At 46.0% G+C, this 18,963-nt stretch overlaps 1 protein-coding gene across 2 annotated transcripts in view; it reads right to left on the reverse strand.

The window, feature by feature from the left end:
- ITGB5 (integrin subunit beta 5) overlaps positions 1 to 18,963 on the reverse strand; it is a 112,462-nt gene that overhangs the window by 71,395 nt on the left and 22,104 nt on the right. The window contains exons 4-5 of one of the 2 annotated variants that reach the window (XM_027956587.3): positions 12,373 to 12,622; positions 333 to 501 (exon numbers count right to left, since the gene is read on the reverse strand). In XM_027956587.3, the coding sequence (XP_027812388.1) occupies positions 333 to 501; positions 12,373 to 12,622 (419 nt within the window). The remainder of the gene's footprint in view (positions 1 to 332; positions 502 to 12,372; positions 12,623 to 18,963) is intronic. The other variant, XM_042232474.2, reaches the window with a different exon arrangement.

The following is an 18,963-nucleotide window of genomic DNA, read 5'->3' on the forward strand; positions in this document are numbered from 1 at the left end:
CGACTCCACCCCTTCCCTCCCCACTCCCCCAAAAAAGAGACGAAAGAGTCAAATGCAGAAACACAGAACAGCTGTCTGCTGGCAAAGACGGCTTCCCACTGTACACAGCCACACCCTGACATAGCCACACACCAGCCCCCAGTCATCCCTGCACTCCAGCTGGTTTGATGGCTGCAGATTTCCCCAGGGGCCCACTGAGCTCACCCTCTGATGCAACAGCGGAAGGGAGCCCATGGGCTGGGGTGGCTCAAAATACGGAGGCAATGCCAGCGCCCACACTAATGCCTCTTCGTTGATCTCCCGTGCAGGGACGGGATAGAAGGGAAGGTTACCTTGCAGACGGCCGCCTGGAGCACTGCGTCAAAGCCACCCTCCGGGGCATCGCGGTTCCGGGACACCCTCTGCTTCCGAACTTCCTCGTTGAAGCTGTCCACTCTGTCCGTGAGAGGCAGTAGGTGGCGGAACCCAAAGGAGGGGACACAGTTTGGGAACAGCTTGTAACTACAGAGAAAGAGGACAAGAGTCACGTTTCCTTCATTATCCTAAAATCTTAAACAACAACATATTCTGTGCCTTTACTGAGTGCCCTGAGTGGCACCAACGAATACTCAGCCACCTACCGTGTGTCCCTGGGACAGGCACACGGGGGACAACAGAGCAATAACAGTTCCTACCTCCCAAACACAAGTCCTAAATGGCAGGGAAGACAGCACACACTAGGCTCTAGTGCATGAAATGGACAAACAGGTCAAAAGAAGCAGAGGTAATGATGGGCTTCTGCAGTCTGCGAAGACGCCACGGAGGAGCCCTGACATGCGCCTTGAAGAGGCAAGGGCCTGGAGCACGGGCATCATAGCCTCGGCAGTGCCTGAGGAAGGGGGTGGGGGCTCTTTGGGGCTGGAGAAGGCGGGCAGTGTCAAGGGATGGCAGGGTGACTTTACAAAACCAGCTTCTCACATCCCCTTTGCTGCCGTCACATGATCAAAGATCACATAACCTCTCCTGTCAACCCACTCAGAGACAACCAGGACACGCCGGCACATGAGCAAACTCTAAATGCAATAGGAATGACAACGTTCTTCCTGCTTCCTCATTCATTTATAAACACTGGGATGATAAACTATCAGCTCTCCCAGAGGCATGCAAAGAGAAATCATTGAGAAGCAAATCATCTTCAGATGGAACATTCTATTTGGCAACTTGGAAAGAGGGAAGTATCACATCTCAATAGGAGGCTAATGCCATATCTCTCTCCTGAATATTCATTGGAAGGACTGATGCTGAGGCTCCAATACTTTGGCCACCTGATGGGAAGAGCCCTCTTGTGGGAAAGGACCCTGATGCTGGGAAAGATAAGAGAGCAGAAGGAAAATGGGGCAACAGAGGATGAGATGGCTGGATGGCATCACTGACTCAACAGACGTGAGTTTGAGCCAATTCCAGGAGATGGTGAAGGACAGGGAAGCCTGGCCTCAGTCCCCAGGATTTCAAAGAGTCAGACACAACTTAGTGACTGACCAATATCAAAAAACAACTCTCCTGACTGTTGGGTGTTCTGATCTTCAGTCCACAGTAGAGATCCCAAGTGGCCCCATTCCTGGAGGAAGTTAGATCCCAACCATAGCTGCTGGAATGTCAGTTGGACATACAGCCAACAGAATAGGGTGAGAGGCCTGACACTGCTTCCAGGAAGGTTCCCTAGGTACAGGGGGAGAGGGAAGGATAAATACAAGGCCCTGCGGGAGAGGTGAGTCCAAGGGCGGAGGGCGGCCAACGAGACCGTAGGGCTGGGAGTAAGAGCAAAGATGGGCAGTGAGGCAGCTGGGCAGCCAGCTGGACAGACTGTGCAGGTCTGTGGCCATGCTAAGGAAGCCTCTCTTTCAGAACAAAGATGAAAACCAAACTTAACAGACAGGCACAAGGGGATGGCTTCATAACCCAATCCAAGCCATGTGCATGGGAAGGGAAGCAGACTTAGGACCTAGCAGCTCCTGCCTAATTGCACCTTGAAGGGCAGCCAGGGCAGGTCTGAGAGGCTCCCCGTCTGCACAAGAGGCAGCCCTGGGCTTTCTAAGAGGCTGCCCCATTCCTCTCAGGCCCTTCAGTACCTGCTCCATCAGCCACCAGCTGCAAGCCAGCTGTGGATGGTCAGCCCCACTGCTGTAATGGCTGTGGTGCCTCCCGGAGGAGGAGAACCATCAGAGGCTGTCCTTGTTTGCCTTTCCTGTGTTTTACTCCCTCTTCCTTCCACCTAAATTTCTGCCCACCCCTTGTGCTTGCACAGATCAAGCTTGTCTATAACCCATGACTCCAGGCCGTCCAAACTTTCTATTCCCATTCTCAGCTGGCCATAAAGAGAAAGGTCACGGAAACTGCATTCCCAGCTGGAAATAGGAAGTGAGCTGAGAAACAGGAAGTGAGTCCCACTGTGGTGATCTGACTAACAGAGGGACCCAGGAGGGAAAAAATGGACACAGACTCTTCCTCGTCCTTGGAGCAACTTCACCCTGTGCTGCTGGGGACTACAGGAATTTACTGCTATGGCTGATGGGGTTGGTTGAGGAAGGAAGAACTGGACTGCAACTGCTGTTCAATGAGAAAACCAGAAAAGCTCAGCTAAATCAGCATTTTTTACCTTTTCCTTCTGTGGAGAATTACTATTAATAATCAGGAACTAGAGAATGCATTTACCAGAGAGAAGCCTTCACTGCAGAGAACTTTATTGCAACCAAATCAGAGGCACCTCTTAGAGAGGAAAACAGCGCTGTCACAGAGGCTCTGCTGAATGTCTCTGCAGTCACTGGAAAATAATGTCACCTGTGACTCGTTATTTCCTCCCGGGAGAGCTGACTGAGGGACCTGAAGATCTGGGTGTTCGATGGTCTTGTGTCAGGAAGCCCACCCACCCCCCCAACCTGTGTCTGTGCTGTAGGACCCCAGTTTAGGGCCTACTAAATCTTTACTAACGGAGAAGGCAATGGCACCCCACTCCAGTACTCCTGCCCGGAAAATTCCATGGACGGAGGAGCCTGGTAGGCTGCAGTCCGTGGGATCGCTGAGGGTCGGACACAACTCAGCGACTTCACTTTCACTTTTCACTTTCATGCAATGGAGAAGGAAATGGCAACCCACTCCAGCGTTCTTAACTGGAGAATCCCAGGGACAGGGGAACCTGGTGGGCTGCCGTCTATGGGGTTGCACAGAGTCAGACACGACTGAAGCAACTTAGCAGCAGCAGCAGCAGCACTAACTATCCTGATTGGCAAACCACCCCAGTGTTCTTGCCTAGAGAATCCCAGGGACAGGGGAGCCTGGTGGGCTGCCGTCTATGGGGTCGCACAGAGTTGGACACGACTCAAGCGACTTAGCAGCAAATCTTTACTAAATTAAGGATTATGAACCAGGAAGATGAATAAAATATATATGCTTAAAGAGCCTGGGGGTGCATGTGTGTATAAAAAGTGAATCCTATTTAAAGACATTAAATCTAGGCAAATCCAGAAAACAGTCTAATGCTTCAGAACAATAATACTGTGGACCGTGGAGCTGACAGAGAAAGACCTCCCCTCTTCTTCTAAACAAAGAGAACTGCTGTGTAAAAATCTAATCTTGAAAAATGTTAACAGGTAGCCAAGACTGGAAGCTTCGCAGGGAAATCTCAGGTGCCAGGAAGGAGAGGAAAGCACTGCACAAATGAATGGACTTAAGTAGGTGGGACGCAGTGAGCAGGGATCTCACGGCAAAGGGGCCCTCTGCCGCCCCCAGCCCCACCACGGCATGTTGTCAGACAGGCTGGGGTCTGGGCCCCGTTGCTGTAGTACTGCAATGCTTGCACCTGGACACATCTCTCCTCAAGCAACAAAATACAAAGAAACTGTGCAAGACCGAGTGCATGTGCAGCTGGGGCAGATTCTGGACAAAAGATACGAGAGTCCAAAAAACCCATCTGCCACTTTTGGAAAGCCTGGAGTAAAAAAGCAGAGGGTCAGGAGCAAACGCAGGGTACTGCACATGCCCCCTTGCACGCAATACCACTGAAGGGATGGGCAGACCACCTAAGCCCCCCTCCAGCCCGACCCCTGGGTATTCCCCTACCCCCACCCCATATAAGGAACAAGCTCACCACCACTCCCGGCTCCAACGGGGCGGGGGGTAGTGTAGGGGGTCAGGAAGCAAGCGAGCAAGAGAACCTGTTGATCGTTCTTACTCGCCCCTGCTGCAGCTCAATAAAGCTTTGCCTGAATTTCTCCTCTGGCCTCTGATTAATTTCTATTGCTTAAGGAGGCCAAGAAACCTGGTTGGTTACATTGGGATCTGACAGAGAATCTGGGACTTGGGGCCAGGTTCTATCAGGGATGATGGACTTCAGCCGCGCAGGGTCAAGCACCGGAACAGGGTTCTCTGCATAAAGCTGTGGGCCACGAAGAGTTGCCCTGTCACTAAAATCAAAACCAGAAAAATTCCAGCCCCTGGCTTGGGAAAGAAGCGAGGAAGATGCACTCCAGGCCCAGGGCGAGATGAATCACCCACAAAGATTGTAACTCCAGGCCTGAACAAGTCAGAATTCATTACTTTTAAAAGGAAGGAACCCCCCTGCTGAGAAACAAAAGGGGAGAACTAGTCCCACAGTGAGACTTGGAGGATCCTGGAAGCAGGGAACAAAAAACCACCCTGCAGGAAAGTCAGCATACCTGGGACACATGACCCCCTGATGGAAAACAACCTCTTCTGAAGAGGAGCTAAGGAAAACGTTACTGACCCTATGAGAAATAAACCACCATGAAAGAATGTCAGCAAATGCAGCCAACTGAAGGATCTTCAAGAAACAGATATCAAAATGACCGAAAGCACTTTAAAACAAACATATTTAAAACATTGAGGAGAAGAAGGAATAACTTCCATAGACTAGAATGGGATATTATCAGGGAGAAAAAACAATCAGGAGGTTATGAAAAAATATAGAAAAAACAAAAGTCTGAAAAAAAAAAATATTGTCACTCAAATTCAAAAATGAAACTTCAGTGCATGGATTTGAAAACTAAAGAACAAGGCACTGGCACAAAAAACAGAAATATAAATCAATGGAACAGCATAAAAAGCCCAGAAATAAGCCCATGCGCCTACGGTCAATTAAGCTACAACATAAGAGGCAAGACTACACAATGAAGAAAAGACACTCTCTTCAATAAACGGTGCATGTGAAAAAAATAAAACTAGAACATTCTTTAACTCCACACACAAAAATAACCGCAAAATGGATTAAAGTCCTAAATATAAGACCAGATACCATAAAATTCTTAGAGGAAAACATAGGCAGAACACTCTTTGACATAAAACTGCAGCAATATCTTTCTCGAGCTGTCTCCCAGATTAATGGAAATAAAAACAAAAATAAACAAATGGGACCTAATTAAACTCAAAAGCTTTTTTTTTTGCACAGCAAAGGAAACCATCAATAAAATGAAAAGTCAGCCCACAGATTGGGAGAAAATATTTGCAAATGATGTGACCGACAAGGGATTAGTCTCAAAATTTACAAACAGCTCATGTGGCTCAATATAAGACAACAAACAGTTCAATCAAAAAATGAGAAGACTTTGGGGCTTCCCTGGTTGGCTTGGCGGTAAAGAATCTGCCTGCCAATGGCAGAAGACTCGAGTTCAATCCCTGGTCTGGGAAGATCCCACATGCCTCGGAAAAACTAAGCCTCTATGCCACAACTACTGAGCCCGTGCTTTAGAGCCTGGGAGCCAAAACTACCAAGCCCAAGGGCTACAACTGCTGAACCCCGCATTCCACGACAAAAGTAGCCTGGACACTGCAACTAGAGAGTAGTCCCGGCTCACCGCAACTAGAGAAAAGCCGAAGTAGCGACGAAGACCCAACATAGCCAATAAATTTAAAAAAAGAGAGAGAAGACCTAAACAGACATTTCTCCAAAGAAGACATACAGATGGCCAAGAGACAGCACATGAAAAGATGCTCAATATCACTAATTATTAGAGAAATGCAAATCAAAACTACAATGAGATATCACCTCACACCAGTCAGAATGGCCATCATCAAAAAATCTACAAACAATAAATGCTGGAGAGGATATGGAGAAAAGGGAACCCCCCTATACTATTGATGGGAATATAAATTGGTACAGCCACTATGGAGAATGGTATGGAGGTTCTTTAAGAAACTAAAGATAGAAATACTATGTGCTGTGCTGTGCTGAGTCACTCAGTCATATCCCACTCTTTTCGACTCCATGAACTGTAGCCCACCAGGATCTTCTGTCTATGGGGATTCTCCAGGCAAGAATACTGGAGAGGGTTGCCACGCCCGATGACCCAGGATTCCCACTCCTATGCATAATCCAGAGAAAAACACGGTTTGAAAGGATGAAGCCACCCCAGTGTGCACTGCAGCACTGTTTGCAATAGTCAAGACATGGAAGCAACCCACAACGTCCATCAACAGATGTGTGGTGTGCATATATATATATATATATATATATATATATATATATATAATGGAATATTACTCAGCCATTAAAAAGATGGAATAATGCCATTTGCAGCCACATGGATGGACCTGGAGATTATCACACTAAGTGAAGTAAGACGGAGAAAGATAAATTGCATATGCAGCAGCAGCAGCATGGCACATATGGAATCTAAAAAAAATACATAAGAAAGAACTTACTTACGAAACAGAAACAGACTCACACAGACTTAAGAGTAGGAGCTTATGGTTCCAGGGAAGCGGGGAGGGGGGCAAAAGATAGACTGGGAGTTTGGGACTGACATGTACACACTGCTGTATTTAAAATAGATAACCAAGGACCTACTGTATAGCACAGGGAATGCTGCTCAATATTACGTAATAACCTAAATGGGAAAAGAATTTGGAAAAGAACAGATACATGTACAGATATACCTAAAGCACTGTTCTGTACACCTGAAACACAGCACTGTTACTCAACTATACTCCAGTATAAAACAAAGATTTTTTTTTTTAATTGAAGAACAAAATGGTAAACTGGGAGAAATTTTCTATTATGCAGCTAATGGAAAGAAAGAGAAATTATGGAAGAAAAATTAAGAAACATGATGTTTAGAATGAAAGGCTCCAACACACACCTAGTAGTGTTAGAAAGAAAACGAAGAGAATCAGAGAAGGGAATCAGATGTCCAAAAAATTTCAAGAATAGAGCTGTATTCTCAAATTAAACAAGCAGAGCAAGCTCTGTACAACGCAAATAAAAGTACTAAATCCAACCTAGTCACACTGGAGCGCCTATCAGTACAGGACATGAAAAAACAGGGAAATATTAAAAGTTACCAGAGAGAAGGAAAACCATTAGATGGACAGCAGACTTCTCATCAGCCACAGAGCATGCCAGAAGACAATAAAATAATACCTTCAAGGTGGTAAAGGAGTACCATGACCTCTTGGAAGAAATACAAAGGGTTAAGGAAAAAAATATAAACGATGAAAGACAAAATGTGTTATCTCATTTGCAAAGATTTTTACATATGTACTTCCACTTTTTGTGCGTGGGAGTGAGAACGTTTAACAACTCTTTCACAACTTTCAAGTATACAATTATATATTTCAAATACAGTATTGTTGACTACCGCCACCACACTGTATATTAAAGTTCCAGAATGTATTCATCTTATAACTGGAAGTCTGCACCCTTTGACAAACTTCTCCCCCTTGCCCCCACCCCCAACTCCCCAGCCTCTGGCAACCGCCACTCCATAGCCTGTTTCTGTGAGCTGCTTCTATACCTCTAACAAAAGAAAAAGGTTCAGAACCAGAAATACCAGGCTGGATTAATCCGTCAAATCCTGTATCAGTGAATATGATGTGACTCTTCCCAAGGACACTATTCCTATTACCCAGAATAGAATAGGAATACAGTATTCCTAATACCCAGAGCTGCTGATTAAATTCAGCAACTCTGATTAAAGAATTAAACAGTTCTTTAATCTGATGATTAAACTATTTTTTGGTTTTTCTTCTTATGGCAGCCCTAGTACTGCTTACTTCAGTTCTGGCATTTCTGGTTCATTCTAAGATGAGAGAAGATAAGTCTAGGATTTTGATCCTTTGGCAGAAACATCTGGAGCAGGAGGAGGGACACACCTTAGGAAAGCCCCATGAGAAACTGGTTCTCTTCTGAGATGCCCTGCACAGGTGGTCAGATCGTTCCTCCTGACTCCCATCTCCCCAGAACTTTCCAGGGGCTACTACTGCTGCTTCCACCATCACAGGGAGAAAAACCCTAGCAGAACGTACCACTGAGGGAGAACACTGTGATTTTCTTTCCACGTGAGTGGAAGGGAAAGAACAGACAAGGATCCCAGACAGCATCTACAGAGCCAAGCACAGAACTCAAGATGAGACAGGGAGACAAGAGTACAGCCATTCTGGAACAGAACTGAGCAAAAGGCCTTGAGCAAGTGGGCTTCACATGCCAGAAGAACAGCGCCTAAAAGCTTGGGCTTCTGAGACAGCTAAAGACCCATGGGTGTAAAAGATGAGCTCCATCTCTGTGCATGAGATCGTCTGTACACGACTTCTAAAAGACAAAAGTGGAACCATAAATCCACCACCTAGCAGAACTGCCAAACTCCCAGTTCCCCGAAAGATATAGATAAAACCCTGACACACATTCCTAGGCTGTTTTTGCAGGAAGCAGGAAGCAGGGCCCCCCTGCCCCCTCCGCCAAGCTGAAAACTGCTGACTGCAGGCACACAGACCACAGACGGGTTGTAAAACCAGAAGGGTGATGATGCTCAAAACTTCACCCTGATGCCAACCAATGTAAGAACTGAGCACAAGCTCACCAGGCAAACCACAGCCCCTCTTCTCTCACGCTGCCTTTAAAACCCCTTATCAGAAAGTCTTTGGGGAACTGACATTCTTTTCCACCTTCTCTCTTATGCACAAGCTACCCGTTCAATAAAAACCTCTGCTTGTCTAAGAGTCTTAGGGGAGCAACATTTGTTTCTATGGCATTGCTATCCAAGAATCTAGAGAGGGCCCAGTAACAGAACCAGTGAATGAGACCAGCTGGGAGACAAGGGGGAGTGGCAGGGACTGCGGCAGCCAATGACATGTGAAACCAGCCTGCTTTACCAGACCTCCTAGTTTTTGGAGAAAACCTAGAAATCCTGGCCATTCTTTGTTAAATCTTTTATTTTTAACTGTTGGTAACTAATTCACAGTGTCATTAACACTTAGGAAAGCATACAAAGCCCATGTACAGGCTGGATCAAGGGCAGAAACAGCCTGCCTACATCCTCTTGCTCTGTTCTCCCCCAGAGGTGGTGGGAGATCTCCGAGGACACCCAGGCGACAGCAGAGTCCACTGCCTGGACACAGGAGATCTATCTCAGCCTGCTCACTGATTCAGGGAGCAACTCCCTCAAGTGCTGCCCAGCTTAGGCAGGAGGGATCTGCATAGCTCAGACCTGATGTTTCTTTCAAACCCCCATTCTTTCACCGGATTTCCTGTCTCCCAAGCAGCCTGTCAGTGTGCCTTGTACTCACTGTCAAAACTTCTACTGTCTGCAGCCGGTTCTGCCTTCTAGGGCTTGGAGAAGCAGCTCTGAATGAGAGCGTAATAACCTTGAATACTCAATGCTGAGGGCCCCGGGCCAGCCCTTCATCCTCTGCCAGCTTCCAATCTAGTATCTGACAGTTTGCCGATGGTCCCCAGAAGAATCGAAGTACAGACACACCCTGCCTGTCCGGAGACAGGGCCCAACCAGAGGGCAGAGAAAAAAGCAACAGAAAGAATCACCATTCTGGATGAACTGAAAAAACTTTTGGTTAAGATGCTGTTGCTCCTGGCAAACAACAGAACTCCAACAAAAAGATGTGGCGCGGAGGACTTGGGGAGAGAACCAAAGTAACAATAACACCACAGCCACCAGTGGCCAGGAGGAAGCTAAACCCCACAAATGAGGACACCTAGCACCTCTTAGTGGAGAAGGCAATGGCACCCCACTCCAGTACTCTTGCCTGGAAAATCCCATGGACGGAGGAGCCTGGCAGGCTGCAGTCCATGGGGTCACTAAGAGTCGGTCACAACTGAGCGACTTCTCTTTCACTTTTCACTTTCATGCATTGGAGAAGGAAATGGCAACCCACTCCAGTGTTCTTGCCCGGAGAATCCCAGGGACGGGGGAGCCTGGTGGGCTGCCGTCTATGGGGTCGCACAGTCGGACACGACTGAAGCGACCCAGCAGCAGCAGCAGCACCTCTTCATGGTTAAGGTGCTCAGAATCTCATCTGTATCTAAAATTTGTTCTTGTTTTCTCCACCACGGTGTTACTGCAATTCCTGGAGAAGATCTACGTTAGCTGCTAGAAGAGTGTACAGAGGGATGAAGAAGAATTCAGAACATACAACACCAGCGTAACTATCACCTTGCCCCCTCCCCCACCCAACCCAAACCAGACCTGAAAAGTGTTGAGGCTGCCGAACGGGAGCCAAGAGGACAGACAGGCTCAGGGGCTTAAGAGCAGCCCCTTCCTTTCAGGGAAAGCCAAGGAGACAAAGAATCAAAATGACATCACAAGATGCCCGAATCCCTGAGTCACCCCCTGAAGAAGAGCTGCAACAGAAAGCAGCTCTCCTGAGATTCTGTATGAGCAAGAAATAAACTTTCATTGTGTTGAGCCACTGAGATCTGGGGATTGATTGCTTATTACTGCAACACAGATAACATGACCTTTAGACAAGTGCCCTGAAGGCTGGGTGGTTTGGGAATGGGTATTATTACTGAAACGCAAGTAAAGCAACTGTGTGGCGGTGTGATTTGGACAGGGTAAAAACAAGCATTAATGGAAACAGACTCTGGAAGTAGTTCACCTTGATTCATATTCCAAGTGTGGATAGACAGTGCTCACAGTCCCTCAGTCAAGTCCGACTCTGTGCAGCCCCATGGACTACAGCACGGGCTCCTCTGTCCATGGGATTCTCCAGCAAGAATACTGGAGTGGGTTGCCATTCACTTCTCCAGGGGATCTTCCTGACCCAGGGATTGAACCCGGGTCTCCCACCCTGCAGGAAGATTCTTTACTGGCTGAGCCACCAGGGAAGCCCCTTACTATTTGTATAATCTTGGGTAAGTTATTTATTCTTTTTAAGCCTCATTTGCCTTATCTTAAAACTACAGCTCACTTCTACTTTAGAAACCTCAAAAGACTGCTAGGAAATTTAAATGAGACAATCCACATAAGGTATGAAATGCAGTGGGTGCCTGACACTTAGTAAGAACTTAAGTCTTGCCTATTCCTCATCTAGTAACTGTTTTGGGGCCTCATATGCCAAAGCCTAACCAAAGCTGAATATGGAGAAGAGATAAAAAGTTGAAGGCTATCACTCACTGTTGTCACACCACATAGTCTTGCCATCTGAACAAACCCACCTCACAGAGGTTGTGTTAGGGGAGTTGGAGGAAGAGATCCTCCACCGCCAGTACACAAATGTACCAGGGCAGAAACCTATTCATCAACTCATTTATCTCCTCTACTGTGCACAGCTAATCTAGCTCCCAGCCTCACTGTAGAACCCAGTACTACAGAACCAAATGTAGGAGCAGAGGCCACTCTCTTCTGGTCCATAGTATCCTCCTAGGAGCGATCCTCGAGGCATGATGACCTTACAAGCCACACATGAACCAATGGAGCCTGGGTCCCAAGTCACTGCTTAGAGGACAGGTATCCACTGATCAGGAGACCCATTTGCCCTTAGGTGAGTTCAGAAAATAAACTTCCATCATGCCTGAGTCACTACATAATTTTTTAGATTTGTTCATTGCAGTAGTTAGAAACTGCCGTTCTCTAATAATGTGTCCCATCTTTTCTAATTCAAGTACTTATGTTAGAAAAAAAAATCACACTTATAAAAGGCAGGGTTTTCATTTTGTTTTGTCAAGGTAAGTTATAGTTATTTATATAAACAACAGGAACAGACTTTGAATTCACTTATTCCAAACACCTAAGTTACTCTAAACAAGGGGAAAGTTTAAATTATTCTGCCTGCTGCTCACGATTATCGGGGTCCATCACTTCCTGAGAGCACTCTCTAAAATCTACTAATGTAGAAAACACTGCTGTGTCAGGCAGGCAGGAAAACAAACGAGCTATCATCACTGTAGCGTTACATAACCTTGTAACAACTTCTTTCTTCCCAAGCAGAGGGAGAACAGAGCCAGAACATCCTTCAGCAAATTTAACACCGAAGCCAGGTTCCCTCCCCCACCCAGATACGACCTCCCTAGGCCTTTCTTTAGGGTCAGTCTTCCTTCTGAACCATTTCTCCATCCTTAAATGCCCAACAGGAAGGGCGGCTGTCACTCACCCAATGCATGGGTTGGTCTGGTACCTCGGGGCTGTGTAGGAGAAAGGAGAGATGTTCTTGTCTACAAAAGACCCAAACCCCAACCGGAAGTTGCTGGTGAGCTTCCTCATCTCCTCAGCTAGCTTAGTGCCCAGGCTCCGGATGTTTTCCAGGTCATCCTTCATGGACAGAGAGAGGTCCATCAGGTAGTACAAGTCCACGGGATAATCCTCCACCTGCCGAACCTGCAGCTGGAACGTAGTCTTGTCACCTGTGCCAACCGAGAGACCATGCATGTTAGACATAGGTCATCCAGTTTGCTGGGGCAGAAGGGATGGGTTTTGCTTTCAAAGCCGGTCTACCTGCAACTTTTCTTTAGTGACCGTGTGCCTCTTGGGAGACATTTTTTTTCCGGAAGCAGAGTGACTGATGGAATACGGGTGCTAAGGGTGCAGCTCTAGGTTCTCCTTTCACACACATGGGGTCTTTGCGACCCCATGGACCACAGCCTACCCATGGGATTTTCCAGGCAAGAGTCCTGGAATGAACTGCCATTTCCTTCTCCAGGGGAATCTTTCCCACCCAGGCATTGACCCCAGGTCTCCTGCATTGCGGGCAGACGCTTTACCATCTAAGCCACTAGGGGAGCCACTCCTTTCACACACAGGGCTCAGCAATTTTTAAGGAAACCCTTTAAGAATGAGTCTCCTTAGCAGTGTTCTGTTTTCTCAGCAAAAATGACTTTAGGTAATTGGTGGATAGTGAACCAGACAATTCCATGGACACAAACTGGGTGAAAGTAGTCCACCCACCACATACCAACTTCAGAAAAAGGACTGACTGGGATGGGAGTATGGCCAGGAGACTATAAAGCTGTGTGTGAAACAGAAAACAGGGAAGAAATTAACAAAAGAAGGATATAAGAACTGAGGTGGCGAGGGAGAGGAGAAGGCAAGAGAAAGGGGGAAAGCAAAGATGGTTACTTAAAATACCCCACAAGGGCAAAATGTTTACGCTTATATTGTGTCACCTATTTCTACCTCTCTAGCCATTTATCAAACAATAGTATTTAGTTCTGGGGCATATTTGACATTGCAGACACAAATCATTATCAAATTATCTGTATAAATATGTGAATATTATAAATTTTAGCACCATCAAAAAAAAAGGAAAAAAAAAGAAACATTATTAGATTTATCTACAGCTACAAGAGAGAAAACGGGTTTTGTTTCTATAATAAGACAGTCAACAGACAAAGGAAAAAGAAATTGATTCAGAGGAAAAGAACAAAGAAAAAAAGGCAGTGTCTGGGAGGCGTGGCCTCTGAAAGCTTGCCCCACAGGCTGTGCAGAAAGGCCCAAGTCAGCGCAGTAACTGGGGGATGCATGCCAGGACAATGATTCTTCATCATTTCATAACCTCTAAAAACACACTGTTCAGACATAATTTCAGTAAGTAAATCCTACCAGGTGATTCTATCTGCCATCACAATTATTAGCCTCCCAGAGACACCAAGAGATGCCTTTGAACTCTTTGCGTGTAACTGTCCACACACATTTGAAATGTGGATGTACTCTCTTGTGTTCAGAGGTGCAATGTCGAAAGTGACTGCTCCCACATGAGGGTCCACACCTCATCTGCCCACAGAGACATTTCAGAGGAACCAATCTTTCACCTCTAGCTGACAACCAGTGGGTTGAAGCCTTCTTGAACTTGCAGGATAGGAGACCCAGTGGTCTGTTCTCCCTCCCCTCCTCCCATCCCAGACGAGGCATACGTCATTAATTAGACCGTGAAGAATCTAAGGACCTAAAGATTTTAGTCCAAATTCCAGCTTTGCCCCTCAACTAGGGATGCCACCCAAATCTCCATTTCCTTAACTGTAAAAAGGCAATAACAGCACCCAGCATTAAGTCTGTGAAGCACTCGTGTGGAAAGGAGAGTCTTGTAAGCAGTGAAGGCCTGCCCAAATGCAGAGTGATTACCATAATTACCACTGTAGCCTGAGTGGCGGAGCCCAGCCGGCTTCCCCTGACATGTCCTTGCATGTGCTGCTCAAGCCACCTGGAGATTGATGTAGTTTGGGCTGCCTGGTGGTATGAGTCTATTTTTAAAAACCATTGGAGTCTGACTCAGAAGAATGTTCGTGATTTCTTCCAGAATGAATTCTGGACTGCTACAGTATCTGTCTCTGGTTCCCATGAGGCACAGGGAGCAGCTCTCAGCATAGGGCCCCTCCCATCCCTGGATGCCCCACCATAGTCGGGGAGCGGCGGCGGCCTGCGAACATATCCCCTCCATCCAAGCCTATGACCTCTTTGCAGGGTCTTCTGTGTTTTTCTGACCTGTGCCCTTCCCCCAAGTTCCCAGCTACACCTTCTTTAATCCAGAATCTGCTTCCACCTTTGGGGGGATTATGACCAGTTAACAGATAAGCACTTTAGGACCAGGAAACGGGGAACCAGCTTGGATTCATGGAGGCTGGGAGGCATCCACGGGAGGGAAGTAGACACCAGCCTTGGAGAGCAAGAGCCAGGTTGGAATCCAGACCTTGTCACCAAGGATTCCAGACCTCAGGCTCCTTTAAACTTGCTGCCCAGTTTCTAGATCAGTAAAATGGGGGAGATGTTCATTACTGTGGGTGTGGAGGAGTCTCTCTCTCTCTCTCTCTCTCTCTCTCTATATATATATATATATATATATATATATATATATAAACACTGTACAAATGCTTCTATGCAAGTAAAACTTCAACCCCAGGTCCCCTGAAAGTCAATTATTAAAGCAATTTCCTGTGGGGCTAAAAAGAGAGACAGAACATTCTGCCAAAAACTTGAGTGTGAATGGCTAACAGCCTTCAGTATTATACTTAACTCCAAATTTTCCAGACATGAAGGCAAACAGAGAAATGAGATGTGATACATAGCTCTCTCTGTATGCAAGAGGTTCTCTATTTTGAAGTAAGAAATCTATTGCCAGTAAATTCTAAGAAAAGCTGATCACTAAAACACATACACACCTCCCCAAAGGGAGGCTGTAAATGCTAAAAAAAAAAAAAACTTCTCTCCAAGTTTTCCAAAAATGGAGGAATGTATGAAAAAGGGTTAAATCATTAATGTTCAAAATAAGGGTTTACGGCTACCTTATCTGTGCTGGATTTTAAATGCTCCAAACTCCTCAGTAGTCCTTGACAATAATGGAATTTCTGTCAAGGTAATCGAGGAAGAACCTTTCTCACAAATTAAAAGGGATGTTGTCTATAAACTTAAATTACACATATTGGCCCATCTCAGGGAACCCTGCCTCCCAGGTACCATTGCTTATCTGCTTGAAAGAAACATCCCAACCAGACTTGCCTGTGAACGGCTGCAGGAAGGAAGAAATTAAAACACCTCCTTTGAAGCCTGCTGGGAACCATGCTTTTGCCTCCTCTCCTTTTAGTATAAAAGTGAAAACAAAAGTTGCTCAGTAGCGTCCAGTTCTTTGCGACGCCATTGACTATACAGTCCATGGAATTATCTAGGCCAGAATGCTGGAGTGGAGAGCCTTTCCCTTCTCCAGGGGCTCTTCCCAACCCAGGCATCAAACCTAGGTCTCCCACATTGCATGCGGATTCTTTACCAGCTGAGCCATGAGGGACGAAGCCTGAATTCTAACTCAGGGAAGATGCTTCCTGGGATACTAGTCCACCATCTCCTTGGTCTGCTGGCTTTTTGAATAAAGTCATTATTCCTCGTCCCAACAACTTGTCTCTTGATTTACTGGCCTGTTACACAGCGAGCAATATAACCTTGGACTCAATTAACAGCAGATTTTGGAGGGACTGACACTTCTGGAGCAGTTCTCAGCGTGGGTGCTAAGTGCCCCAACTCCCTGATGAGGGAGCCCCCAGGGTGAGCTGACTGAAGGTGAAGCCGCTGCTGCAGGCCAGGGGCACCCTCTGCTAGGAGAGGGTCTGGGGCACCTTCTCCATCTTTGAGTACACTTCTGGAACCAAGTACACTTGAAAGTGAAAGTAAAGTCACTCAGTCATGTCCAGCTCTTTGCGACCCCGTGAAATGGAGCCTAATAGGCACCTCTGTTCCTGGGATTTTTCAGGCAAGAGTACTGGAGTGGGTAGCCATTTCCTTCTCCAGGGGATCTTCCCAACCCAGTGATCACACTCTGGTCTCCCACATTGCAAGCAGACACTTTACCGTCTGAGCCACTTAGACCCACTCAATAATACATCCAGCCGCCCAGTTTGGCACCACCTGAGACTTTAAACCAGTCGCCACCTCCTGTGAGTCCAGTCGGCTGAGAGCTGGGCTCACCGCCACTGTGGGCCCTCAGTCTGTGCCTGTCTCTGGTGACACCAGCCCAGCCCACACAACCCCCTCCTCCCTCTGCACCTAAGACCCCTACAGGTTCTTCTCCCTGTGTGGCTGTCACCATCTTCTCTGGGGCCAGTCCACAAAATCCCCGCCTTGGGACCAGCAGCAGAATCAGAGAAACAGGATAAAACAAACCCCAAAGTAAAGCTGATCTCCTGTGGCCCTCTGGTTCTTCCAGGTTCCAGTTCAGCCAGCCTCAGCTGTTTCTGCACAGAACTCGTGCCACTGCTTGGCTCCTCAGTGTAGAGTCTCCCTCCATAATCAAGTATCTACCAGCATTGCCTCTGAAATGTATTTTAAAAGCTTTCTTCTGTCTTCCCTCCAACAAAAAGTGAAAAGTTATTTTTCCTGGGAACATATACCAGATGACAAACATTCCCAGAAAATGAACATAGAGAATTCTAGCAACAACTTTTGGTTTTCCTAAGATTAATTTGTATTCAAATATTTTAGACAAAGTAGCATCTAACAGATAAACACTCTCACTATCCCCACTGCAAGTAGTTTTTGATTCCTTGGAATTATACTTCTGTGCTAGAAATTAAAAGAAACATTAAAATCAGCTACATTATAAATGGACTACAGCTGAACAGGGAATTAGGGCCCCAGCACATAACTTCTAAGACTATCACCCAGCTCTCTGCTCAGTGAAGCAGAAGGCAATTAAGACTCAGAATTAAATCCAGACCCATAACGAAGAATTGCCTTCCTGGCCCAGAACAAGGCTGAGTGCGGCACCAAACACTACTCCCTCTGCTCAGAATTCTGACTCCTGACAGATGGAACCATCAGAAGACATTATTGACCTTTACAGTACCTGACGCCAAGCAATTAGGGTTCAGCATTTTTAGTTTCCTTGAAAATAATCTTAGTTTGGGCTGCTATAACCAGTACCATGGACCAAGTGGCTTATAAACAACATAAATTTATGTCTCACGGTTAACAACGGTGTAAGACCAAGACTAGGCCAGTGTGGGTGGGTTCTGATGAGAGCCCTTTTCTGGGTTTCAGACTACAGACCTCCTGCCGAAGCAAGCAGAAGAACCCTCTGGGGTTTGGGGGTTTGTTTTTATACTACTAATCTCATTCATGAGGGTTCTACCCCATGACCCAATCATCTCTTAAAGGCCCCATTTCACTTCTTAATACTATCACATTAGAGGGTTAGGATTTCAACATCTGAATGTTGGAGAGATACAAACATTCAGCCCACAGCAAAGCACTATCCACCCATCATCAAGTGTTTTTAAGTGTGTGCACTGTCAGTCTGGGGAGCAGAAGCAATACCCAAGTCAGGCACGTGCCATCTCCCATCACAACGTGAGAGAGGGGAGAAAGGCAGTATACACAGGGATGGAAAGAAGCCCATCTCAAAAGCAACCCGTCCTGTACAGTTAACAGTACAATCCCAGGTCAGTTTCCTGGCTCTGATAACGCACTCCAGTTATGTAACAAGTTATCCTTGGGGAAAGCTGAGACGGTACACAGGGACTCTCCATTATTTTTGCAACTTCTTGTGACTCTAAAATTACTTCAAAATAAAATGTTTAAAAAAAAATGCTTTAAAGCTGCCAATCAGAGGTCATTTTTTAAGAGGCTAATGGATTGAGTCAAATCAAGACTTAAGTAAACCCTTTCTAATCGCTCCACCCCTAACTTTTCACCATTTCAGTATGCTTTATTCTAAAGTTTACATTCTTTCTTAGGGATTTTATGTTCTTCATTAAGGTTTTTTTAAGATTGTTATCCTGACATACAGTTTCCAGGATTGGAAACAGAATGGAAAACATGATCTTGTGTTTATACAAAATCTTGCTTAAAGTTTGGCAGTCCGTCAAAAAGTTAAACACAGGATTACCATATGACCCAGCAATTCCACTCCTAGCTATACACTCAAGATTATTGAAAACATATGTCCACACAAAAATGTGTACATAAATGTTCACAGCAGCATTAGTCATAATTGTCCCAAAGTGAAAGCAGCCCCAAATATTCATCAACTAAAATGTGGTATATCTATACATATACAGTGGAACATTATTTGGCCATAAAAAGGAATGAAGTCCTGATACATGCTACAGCATCAACGAATCTTGAAAACATTTTGCTTAAGTGAAAGAAGCCAGACATAAAAGACCACATATTACATGATTTAAATGAAATGAAAAGTAAGCAAAACCCCAGAGATCAAAACCAGATTAGTGGTTGTCAGGGGCTGAATGCATGCGGTGGGGAGGGA

The sequence above is a fragment of the Ovis aries genome, chromosome 1, assembly GCF_016772045.2.
Source record: "Ovis aries strain OAR_USU_Benz2616 breed Rambouillet chromosome 1, ARS-UI_Ramb_v3.0, whole genome shotgun sequence".
NCBI lineage: Eukaryota > Metazoa > Chordata > Mammalia > Artiodactyla > Bovidae > Ovis > Ovis aries.